The sequence below is a fragment of the Triticum dicoccoides genome, chromosome 5B (genome assembly GCF_002162155.2).
Source record: "Triticum dicoccoides isolate Atlit2015 ecotype Zavitan chromosome 5B, WEW_v2.0, whole genome shotgun sequence".
Lineage (NCBI taxonomy): Eukaryota > Viridiplantae > Streptophyta > Magnoliopsida > Poales > Poaceae > Triticum > Triticum dicoccoides.
In genome coordinates this window covers 565,929,534-565,940,704 of record NC_041389.1, presented here as the reverse complement: position 1 = coordinate 565,940,704, position 11,171 = coordinate 565,929,534, and the positions used below count along the sequence as shown (strand labels likewise).

At 52.0% G+C, this 11,171-nt stretch overlaps 1 protein-coding gene across 1 annotated transcript; it reads right to left on the bottom strand.

The window, feature by feature from the left end:
• Positions 1–7,522: 7,522 nt before the first annotated feature.
• LOC119311655 (arogenate dehydratase/prephenate dehydratase 6, chloroplastic-like) lies at positions 7,523–9,173 on the bottom strand. Its single transcript, XM_037587318.1, has one exon. The coding sequence runs from the start codon at positions 9,033–9,035 to the stop codon at positions 7,773–7,775; it is 1,263 nt and encodes a 420-aa protein (XP_037443215.1). The 5' UTR covers positions 9,036–9,173; the 3' UTR covers positions 7,523–7,772.
• Between the last annotated feature and the right edge of the window lie 1,998 nt (positions 9,174–11,171).

The window sequence follows — 11,171 nt, the reverse complement described above, 5'->3', positions numbered from 1 at the left end:
AGCTAATGGCGCCACATCAGCGTCACCGGAGTTAGGCGTCGGCGACCTCAAGTCGCGGCGGAAGGTTGCCGGAGCGGCGCTACGGGCGGTAGTGGGTCAAGCCAAGGGCACCAGTGGGTTGCCCTCGCTCGCCCGCATCCAGGGTTGGCACCTGCTGGTCACGGGGTGATCTGTAGCAGCGGCGGCGGCAAGTTGGGCGGCGGCCGGAGTTCGGCCAAGGCGGGGCTATGGCCTAGAGGTCAAACGCGACCAAGGAAGAAGGGGGAAATGACTCGGGGGCTCACCGCGAGTTCATAGGGAGGGTAAGTGGGCTCGGGGACGTCCTGTCGGCGGCGAATTCGGCAACGGCGTTTGGTGGCCGAGGCGGTGAGGAAGATGGCGTTGGCGGCGACGCTGCAGGGCATCTGGGGCGCGTTCTTCGGCTTGGAGATTCACGGCGTCGAGGCGGAGCTAGTGGACGCAGCCACGGGGCATGGGGGGAGTGGTAGACGCGGTGCTACACGTTCACGGGACGGCGGTCGGCAGCTGCGCTCAGACACGAGCGAGGAGAGAGCAGAGGGGGGGGAGAGATGCAGAGAGGGGAATCGCCACGGGAGAGAGAAGAAGAGGGCCAGGGGGTGCGTGGCGGCTTTAGCCGGTCCAGGGCATCGGGGGAGTGAAGCAGGCAGGGTGGAGGTGTCCTGCGCATGGCCAGCAGGCGGCGAGCACGCGCCCCTGTCCTTCTGTCCAAGGAGGAAGACGACAGGGAGCCAGGCGGTGGTGGGCTTGGCCGAAACAGGAGCTGGGCCGGAGCGGCTGCGGGTAGGTGGCCCAGGTAGTTTCCTTTCTCTCTCACCCTTTTATCTCTTTCTGTTTTCTATTTTTCTGTAGTTGTTTGGGCTTTATTAAAAATAGCAGAGCACTTCTAAAAATCCTGAAAATAATTGTGGGCACCTTCTGAAATATATGCAACAGCCCACATTTAGTTTCAGAATTATTTGAGCATTTAAATTATTTATAGCATTCAAATGCCCAAATTCAAATACTTTATGAGTTAATTCAAAAATCCATAAATGGCCAAGAAATATGCTCATCATTTTTGGGAGAGGTTTTCACCTTTATCAAAAATCATGAACATTTCCAAAGGCATTTTGGGTTCATTGAAGATTATTTTAGGTTGAACCTATTTGATTTGATCTGGTGCTAGGGTTTGAACAATCCCCATTTCAGGTTTAAATGAAATTTAAACATGATGCAGCAACCAAGCTAGTCCAAGTGCATAGCAAGGCTAGGGACGTGACAATGTGTGATGTAGCGGCCTTCAGTCTTGCAAGGTAATCGACCGCTGCAGCAATGCGGGACTCGAGGCGGAGCACGTTCATAGCAGTTTCATCCTTCACCGAAGAATTGATGGGATCCAAGCCAGTCTCCACTCGACTAGTCTCTTCTTCAAAGTTTTGGCAGAATTCTGTGGGCATGATTCAAGGATAAGCTAACACCCTTACAGCAAGTCAGTAACTATCAGTCGGAGATAAGAGGTTACCTTCGAGCATGAGGAACAGCTTCTTGGCGAGTCCTCCCAGATAAAGCTCCAAGTCATTTATCTTTCCTGCCAGTTCACCAGCTTTGTCGTCTAGGACCATATTGGCATTCTTCAGTCGAGTGACTTCTTGGTTGGCCACGTCAAGAGCAGCTTTCAGATTAGTATTTTCTTCTTCAAGTTTGTTGACAGAAGCCAACTTCTCTTCTGCAAGCCTAGTCTTGTCTGCGGCCGTTTTCTGTGCCTTGGCAAGGTCAAGGTCCTTCTTCTTCAGAGCATCTCTGAGTTTTTCTGCGAAAATCACAATAAGATCAGAATCGGAGATAGGCAAGAAGCAAGGACAGTCGTCAAGATTCTCACCGAACATACCTTTTGCCTCCTCCTTCGCCTTCGTGAAGTTCTCTTGGACAAGCTTTTGGTCAAGCTCAAGCTGGATATACTTGTTCTCCAATTCGGTATAGCGAGAAACAAGGTCACAAGATTTCTGCGAAAGTTCAGTCGACAAACATCAACAGCAAATCACTTCCGAGTGACTAAAGGAAAAACCGTACTATTTCTAAGACTACAGACGAATCAAAACATTCAACTGTAGTCTCGGGGACTACACCCAGTGGGTGCACTCAGCGTGCCCCCACTAGTTCTATCAGCTAGACTCAGAGTCGATCAGTCGACCGGAAGCAGTAAAAAAAGAGAAGAAATTATCAGACCATAGCCGATTGCCAGCAATCGACCACGGTCTCGGGGACTACACCCAGTGGGTGCACTCAGCGTGCCCCCACCAGTTTCATTGTTCCACTCGACCATGGTCGAGTGGCACGAGTAAAGTGAAAAATCTCAAGACACAAAGAATATAGTCGACTGCCAGCAGTCCACCGAAGAATCAACACACCATCGACACACCCAGTGGGTGCATGACAAATATCAAGATTTCTAGTCGGTATTCAACTAACCTGGACATTACTCTGGAGAGCTGAGCTCGCGTCATAAGCTGCTTGGCTGGCAGTTCGGGTGGCCTTCACCTGCTCCATCATAATCCTGGCCTGACGTATGGCTTCCTTGGCAGCGCTTGCTTGACCCTCCGGGACATGGTAGGTGGAGAAGAGAGAAGGCGGGTCAGCACTCGACGATGAAGGGCGGGCAACCGTCAATGGCTCCGCAAAGGACACGGTAGCCCGAGCGATGTTGCTCCCTTCTGGAATCTGTGGTCCAGGCGCTGACACAGCCTGAGCAGCCTTGCCAGCAGTCGCCTTCCTGCTCCTCCTCTGCCTCAGGGGCGCTTCATCGTCATCGTCAGGAAGATTGATGACAACGCTAGGTGGAGCTGCAGAAGAAGTTCAAAGTCAAAAATAAAGATTCAATCGACCAAAAGCAAAACCGCGCGGATCATACCAGGCTGAGAAGTCGCAGCATCTTCCATTTCTTGATCCTCATGCCTGGCTGAAGTCTCGGAAGTAGCAGCACTGCGATTTGCAAATATCAGTCGGTTAGTGATTGAATCGACCAAAAATGAAAAACGTGAGTTATGACCGTTACCCAGAGACAGTCGGGATCTCCATCCTCATCTTCGGTAGAGCTTTCACCGGTTTTGACGGGGCCGCTTGGGGTTGCTTCGACGCCTTTTCAGTCGGCACCGGCGAAGTTGTCCGAGGGCGTTTGGTCGACTGCCCAGCTGGCGCGACTCCCTTGCCACGATCAGCCGCAGGATCGTGGACGAGCTTGGACCTCCTTTCGGAACGAGGAGGCGCAACTTCCTCCTCCTCTTCTTCTTCGTCGGAACCTACGTCTTCCTCACCCTCGTCGGCGTCCGACTCCCACTCTTCATGACTTTTGCCTCCGCTTCCCTCCTCCTCTTCGGCCTGCGCCTGCGCCCCGTTGGGCATCGAGTACAACTCAGTGATTTCCTGAAAGACAGCAAGCAAGACAAAGGTCAATCGACCGATTTACGACAAAACAGAATGGACGGAGCAATCGGGAAAAAATAGTCATACCTTGTCCACCTCATAAGGCTGGTCGAGTGGAACGATCCTCCTAGCTCCCCGAGGGTTGTCCTTGTTCCCCGTGATGGCAGTCATCCACCTCTCCAATGTAGCATCGTCGACCTCCTCTGGGTGGACCCAACTGGTGTCTTTAGTACCAGAATACAGCCACATCGGGTGGCCCCGGTACTGGAGTGGTTGGATGCGCCGCCGAAGGAAAACCTCCAGAAGGTCCATGCCGGTCACACCATCACGAATCAACTGAACTACTCGCTCCATCAACATTTTCACTTGAGCCTTCTCCTCCGGAACTACTTTCAGAGAGGAGGGCTTGTTCACTCGACTCATGGAGAAGGGAGGGAGCCCGGTCGACTGCCCTGGCGTCGACCGGTCTTGGCAGTAGAACCAGGTCGACTGCCACCCTGTGACCGACTCGGGAAGGGTCATAGCACGAAAAGCGCTCTTGCTCCTCATCTGGACCCCGAGACCCCCGCACATTTGGATCACCTGGGTTCTCTCGTCATTGGGGCTGGCCTTTTTCACCGTCTGGGAACGACAAGTGAATATATGTTTGAAGAGGCCCCAGTGCGGCCGGCAACCCAAGAAATTCTCACACAGAGATACAAAGGCGGAGAGATAGGCGATGGAATTCGGAGTGAAATGGTGAAGCTGAGCTCCGAAGAAATTCAGAAATCCTCGGAAGAAAAGATGCGGCGGCAAAGAAAACCCTCGATCTACATGAGTCGCCAAGAGGACGCACTCACCCTCCTGAGGTTGCGGTTGACACTCCGTCCTCGGGAGCCTCGCTGCTCCGTGCTCGATCAGCCCCTCATTGGCTAGGTCATCAAGGTCCTTCTGGGTGATGGTCGAGCGGATCCAATCTCCTTGGATCCAACCCTGCGGCAGGCGAGACCGCGACGAGGAGCCACCCCGACTGGGCGCTCTCCCCTTCGCTTGCGCCGTCGCCTTCTTCGCCCGCTCCAAAGCTGCCGTCTTCTCCTTCACCATTGCCGCCGACGAAGCCCGAACGGAGCAGCGGCGCTGGGCAGTTAGCGAGCGCAGCAGATGAATCTGGGGACGAGGGAGGAGAGAATGAGGAAGCACTGTTCGGAAAACCTCCGTCCGATTCCTTATATGGGGTCACTTCCGAGTGACTGACGGGTAGGCCCAGGCAATCCTGTCAAATCCCGAAACAGTCGCGCACGCGATACGTGGCGAAAAAGGCGGCGCGGAGATCAAGGCGTCCCTGCCTTATCCCGTCCGAGTACCGCGGCGTTCTCCGCTTCACGCGCTTCCCAAAATCCGGATCCCACTAAATCCACTAACCAACAGGGCAACTTGTCAGATGGAAGATCTCCTGCGATCCGTCGCTCGGAAATCTCCAAGTTCATAAAGTTCACTCGACAGATATAAAGAATGGATCAAGGCGACTGAAGAAAGTTGACACCCTCACTTAGAAGTCATTGATCCTGAGCAAAAACGCCTTTACAGTACCAGAAAGCAGGTCGGAAAGACTGCCAACTCCGTCCTCACTCAAACCTTGATCCATTCGGGGGCTACTGATGAAGTCATGTACCTAGGGTAGGGTTACGGACCTGTCCAAAGTACCCTCCCCAAGGACATCTCTTAGAAGAAGCCGTCTTTCAGTCAACCAAGAGGGATTCCACTCGACCGGCTAGAAGACACTCGACGAACCTGAAGACACTCGACCATGAAGACTCACTCGACCACCAGGAGTTCAAGATCTACTCTGTATCCAAACGGTCTGTAATTAAGTAGTCTTAATGGTCATGATGACACTTTATGTAGGGCGTTACCAGTAACGCCAGGCCTTAATGTACTTTAACCCTCTGCTACGTGGGCTGGCTGGGGTCCTGGCGTCCTCTATATAAGCCGCCCCCCTCCACTGGTAGAAGGGTTCGCACCCCTGTAACCCATATACACATAAACCAGTCGACCGCCTCCGGGCTCCGAGACGTAGGGCTATTACTTCCTCCGAGAAGGGCCTGAACTCGTAAAACACTCGTGTGTACAACTACTCCATAGCTAGGATCTTGCCTCTCCATACCTACCCCCAATTCTACTGTCAGACTTAGAACCACGACAGTGGCTGCACTGGTCGTTCACGACCATATTCAACGGCAGCTTCCTCGGTACAGGGGGTCACTCCCTGGCCGTGCTCCCAACCTGAACCGCAACAGGGAGAGAGGCCACGCCCTGCTTTATGCCGATTATTTTGCCAACACCCCGCTCTTCAAGCAGGATAAATTTCGTCGCCGTTTTCGTATGGCAAGGCATGTGTTCAATCGTATCCGAGAGGGAGTGGTTTCTCATGACCCATACTTCGAGTGCAAGACGGATGCCCTTGGCAAGCTCGGATTCTCCTCTTACCAGAAATGCACCGCGGCCATCCGCATGCTTGCATATGGTATTCCAGGCGATCTGGTGGACGAGTGTGTGCGTATGAGTGAGACAACATGTCTGATGTCAATGTACAAGTTTTACCAGGCCGTGATCGAGGTGTTTGGCCCAGAGTACTTGAGGCAGCCAACTGCCGCTGATACAGAGAGATTTTTGGCGACTAACGCAGCTAGAGGCTTTCCAGGCATGCTTGGCAGCATAGATTGTATGCATTGGGAGTGGAAGAACTGTCCATTTGCTTGGCAGGGCCAGTACAAGGGGCATGTTAACGGGTGCACTGTCATATTAGAAGCGGTGGCATCGCAAGATCTTTGGATATGGCATTCTTTTTTCGGCATGGCAGGTTCTCACAATGATATCAACGTGCTGCAGCGCTCTCCAGTCTTCGCAAGGCTTGCAGAAGGCCACTCCCCACCTGTCAACTTTGAGATCAACGGCCACCAGTACAACAAGGGATACTATCTAGCAGATGGTATATATCCTCAATGGTAAACTTTTGTGAAGACAATCTCGAAACCCCAAGGTGAGAAGAGAAAGAGATTTTCCCAAATGAAAGAGAGTGTTAGAAAGGATGTGGAACGTGCTTTTGGTGTGCTTCAATCCCGGTGGGGTATCGTTCGAAACCCTGCACTGTCATGGGATGAAGGGAAGCTTTGGGAGGTGATGACTGCTTGTGTGATTATGCACAACATGATCGTCGAGGACGAGCGTGATGAGAGTATCTCGACCAAGGATTTGATTATCAAGGTGAAAATATTGAGCCCCTGCACCAAGACCCGGCCACATTTGAACAGTTTGTCCAATTCCACCGTGAGATGCGTGATTGGCACACTCATTTGAATCTTCAAAATAACTTGGTTGAGCATGTCTGGGATCACATTGGCAACCAATAGATGTATTGGTCCAATTTATGTTCAGTCAAGACAATTTCGATTTGGTTGTAGAACTATTTTAATTTTCAGACAAATATATGGGTTGGAAACTAGTTTTGATGCAAATTTGGGCATTTTTGGCCCTGACAAACAGGATGGGGCAAATGGATGCGGCCGCGCGCTGGGCGCACGGCCACCGCATCACAGGACAGGCCCGGACAAGACCCCAAATCCCTACCCAAACGGACAGAAACCGGACAAAACGAACGTCCGTTTAGAGTCGCGCGGTGGAGTTAGCCTTAATCTCGTGTCCCAACTAAAACTGTGAGGAAGATGCGTTTGTTTGTACAACAGATTATCACTACAGCGTTTCACTGGCAGTTTGTTTGTACAGCATAACAGATTATCACTACAGCGTTTCAGTGGCAATCTCTGACCTTCATCACATGGACGGACGCACTTCTTCTCAGGACCTACCAAAGTTGCAGCAGAAATCAAAGAACAGTACTTGCATGGACACTTGGAGTTGGGTTACTTCTCCTGGACAAATCACAAACCCAGCCAATCATGCTTCTGACTTCCCACGACCGACATCGTGGAGCAAGATGCTGTTCTTCGTTTTTGGTTGGTTTCATTCATTTCACCCCAGCACCAAAAAGGAATTGCTGCAAATGGAAGAACAATCCAAATGCATGCCACCCATTTCGAGCTGCCCAACTCCAAGACCCTCACTCTGGCACCAATGATTGATTCATTCATTCATTTTTCTCAACGAATTTGTTCACAAAGAATTTGGCCCAATGATTGATTTTTCTCAACGAATTTGTTCACAAAGAATTTGGCCCAATGGCTGGGAGAGCAAAATTAACAGAGGAAAATTGTAGCGAGCAGCGGAGCATCAAAGGGGGGGATAGATTAACAACGAATCTCTTGCGCATATTGATTGAATTGACAGTAATGTAGTAACATGGAGCTAGCTATCATCTAGCCGCGCTGCTGTTGATCGGAGGAGGAGGACGACGGCGCGGCGTCCCAGGGCGTCATGTCCATGGGGTAGCTGCCGAGCACCCTGAGGAAGGACGTGAACTCCTGGATCTCGGCGAGCGCGTTCTGGGCGCGCACGTCGGCCATGGACGCCTGGAAGTCGATGTAGAACATGTACTCGAAGTGCTTGGCGGTGCCGATGTTGGCGTCGTCCACCAGCCGGATGGGCCGGTGCCGGTGCGGCCGGCTCTCGATCTTGGTCAGGCTGATGTCCCGGAACGCGAACGCCGACAGCACCTTGAACAGCACGGAGGTGCCCTCCCGGTCGTGCGCCAGCACGATGCTCGTCTTGAACGGCCGGTCCGTCCGCGGGATGATGGGCTCCCGCGCCAGCATCACGAACCGGGTCACGTTCCCGGCGTCGTCCTGCACGCCGTCCGCCAGGACCTGGAGGCCGTACAGCTCCGCGGCGCGCGCCGACGCGATGGCGGCCGTGTCGCGGAGCGCGTGCGCCGCGATGTGCTCCGCGGCGCCCGCTGTGTCGTCGAAGGCCTCGCGGGCCACGTTGAGGCCCATGCGCGTCAGCGTGTGCTCGCACTGCGCCAGCGCCTGCGGGTGCGAGATCACCCGGGCCAGCAGCTCCCGCCGGACCCCCGGGAGGGCGAGCAGGCAGTGGTGGACGGGGAGCTGCACCTCGCCCACGATGTGGAGCCGGTGCCGGAGGAGCAGGTCGTAGTTGCGGTGGATGCTGCCGCCCAGGGAGTTCTCCACGGGGAGCACGGCGCGGTCGGCGATCCACAGCTCCACCGCCTGGAACGCCACCTCGAACTGGTCGCACGGGATGGCCTCGCACCCCGGGTACGCCTTCCCGGCCGCCGCCTCGCTGTAGGCGCCCGGCACGCCCTGGTAGGCCACCCGCAGCTGCGCGCCGTGCAGCGGCGCCGGGGACAGGTCGCTGATGCTGAGCGGGCGCGGCAGGTTCCCCGCGCCCGCGGCCAGCACCAGATCCAGGCCGGAGACGGCGTCCTCGGAGCCGGGGATGGCCGGCGCGGCTAGCTTGTTGATGTTGTTCTGGCCGTTCACCTTCGGCGCCGGCGGGGTGGGGGAGTCGTTGGTGCTGGAGAGGATGGCGCAGGCCGTCTGCCAGTCGCTGCGGCTGACCGGGATCGCGCGCGCCGCCGCGGCGCCGGATCCCCTGCTGCTCCTCCCGGCGAGGCGCATCCGCGGCGCGGCCGCGCTCCGGATGGCCGCGGCGGCCTCCATGGCCGCTACCTACCGAGCTCGCCTCCGGCTGTTGATCTGCTTTCTCTGGCCGGTGGCGGTGCAGGGTGGGTGGTTGGTGGCGCTCGTGGGTGGGGCAGGCGGTGATGCTCGCCTCCAAGCTGACCGGCTGGTGTGAGAGAGAAAAAAGACGCCGTTTTTATGGGAAAGGAGGGGTTGGTGGGGGCTCGCCGTCCGTCGGAGCCGTGCCCCGTTTCCATTTCCCCTTGGCATCTGCGCTCCGACCGTGGTGAAAAAACACATGCGTTTTTCTTCTTCATTTTGGTAAGAAAATAAATATCATAAATATCTCTCCTGGATAACCGCGCCTTAATCTATACGTATCTAGACCCACATCTGTCTAAATTCAAGGGTAAGGAAAGGATGTTGACAACATAGGAAAACCATGAATTAAAATTTCAAAATACTCCAACATAGGCCTTTTTCAACTTATATTTGTCACGTTGTCATTCTAAGCCTTTTACACTTACATTTCTCGCGTTTGCATTCTAGCCCTTTGGACAAAAGTGGAATTTGAATCTAGGGTCAATTCAATCGCAGATCCCTTCATACACGCGCACAAAAAACCAGGGTCAGTTTGAGTTGAACCCAACTAATAAATTTTTTGGTTAGCACTGCTCATTGGTGGAGGGCAGCATTCTTTGTACTCCCTCCGTTCTCGGAAATGGATGTATCGAGAACTAAAATACGTCTAGATACATCCATTTTCGCGACAAGTAATTCCGGACGGAGGGAGTAGCTTTGTTCCTCATTTCTAAGATCTCGTAAATTAAAGCCTCTAAATCAAATGGCATCAGGTTGTGAAATGTCGGGCCATCTCATTTGGCGGCAAATTATTTAGACAACTCTAGGTTCTCGATAAGAAATAAAAAGACTTTAAGTATATGGCATATACAGTGGGATCCTACAATTTCTATTGACAACCACATACCACATTAGTTTCTGGCACATGTTCAGATACTGACATAATAAAATAATGTGATAAATTCAGATACATCTTTTTAAATAGGCAATATGATCTTGTTCGATTTCTCTACAAGATCTCAGATAGCCAACTATCACCATTCTTAAATCAAAGGAAAGATTGTGATCCTCGCAGTTATGATATGTCCTCATAATGAATTTAAAACATGAAAACTGTAACTTGAAGCTTTGAGCTTTATCACCTGACCTTTTCTGTTTATAATGAACACCAGGCAATAAATCTTCACGTGCCTTTCTTGTTTAAGCTTGGTAGTCGATCTACGCGCAGCTGCGGCTTCATGTCTCGACAAGGTCTCTAGGATGACAAGCTCCCCGAGTATGTCGCCCTCATCCTCGTCAGCTTCCTCAACATCCTCTAGGACACGGAGTCAAACAATCTGTACACGCCCGCGAGTTCATACGTCTGGTCTACTTCCGATATCCGCATATCATATGTTCGATGATATGCCCACACAGATTGTTTGATTATGTTTCTACTATGCAGGTGCATCAGTGCTACAAGCCGACATGGTTGCCTTCTTTTCTTCTTTACTTTCCTTTCTTTTGTCTTTGCCTGATTGACATTGTGTTATTCATGTTCTACCCAATTAGTTTTGTAGGTGCTTAATCTTGGTGTGGATTGAGGCATCACAATTTGTTAGGCTAGGGTGTTCAGGTACCTGCGTTAGGCCCTCGTTTCTTTTACTTAAGTTTTTTTAGATGTTTCTCATTTAGTTTGATTGTATGCATGGATTGTTTGATGTCACTTGGGTTCAAGGTTGACGCATGACATAATTTAGTGAAGGAAATATGCCCTAGAGGCAATAATAAAGTTGTTATTTTATATTTCTTTATTCGTGATAAATGTTTATTATTCATGCTAGAATTGTATTAGTTGGAAACTTGATACGTGTGTGGATACATAGACAAAACACCGTGTCCCTAGTAAGCCTCTACTAGACTAGCTCGTTAATCAAAGATGGTTAAGTTTCCTAACAATAGACATGTGTTGTCATTTGATGAATGGGATCACATCATTACAGAATGATGTGATGGACAAGACCCATTCATTAGCTTAGTATAATGATCATTCAGTTTTATTGCTATTGCTTTCTTCGTGTCAAATACATATTCCTCCGACTATGAGATTATGCA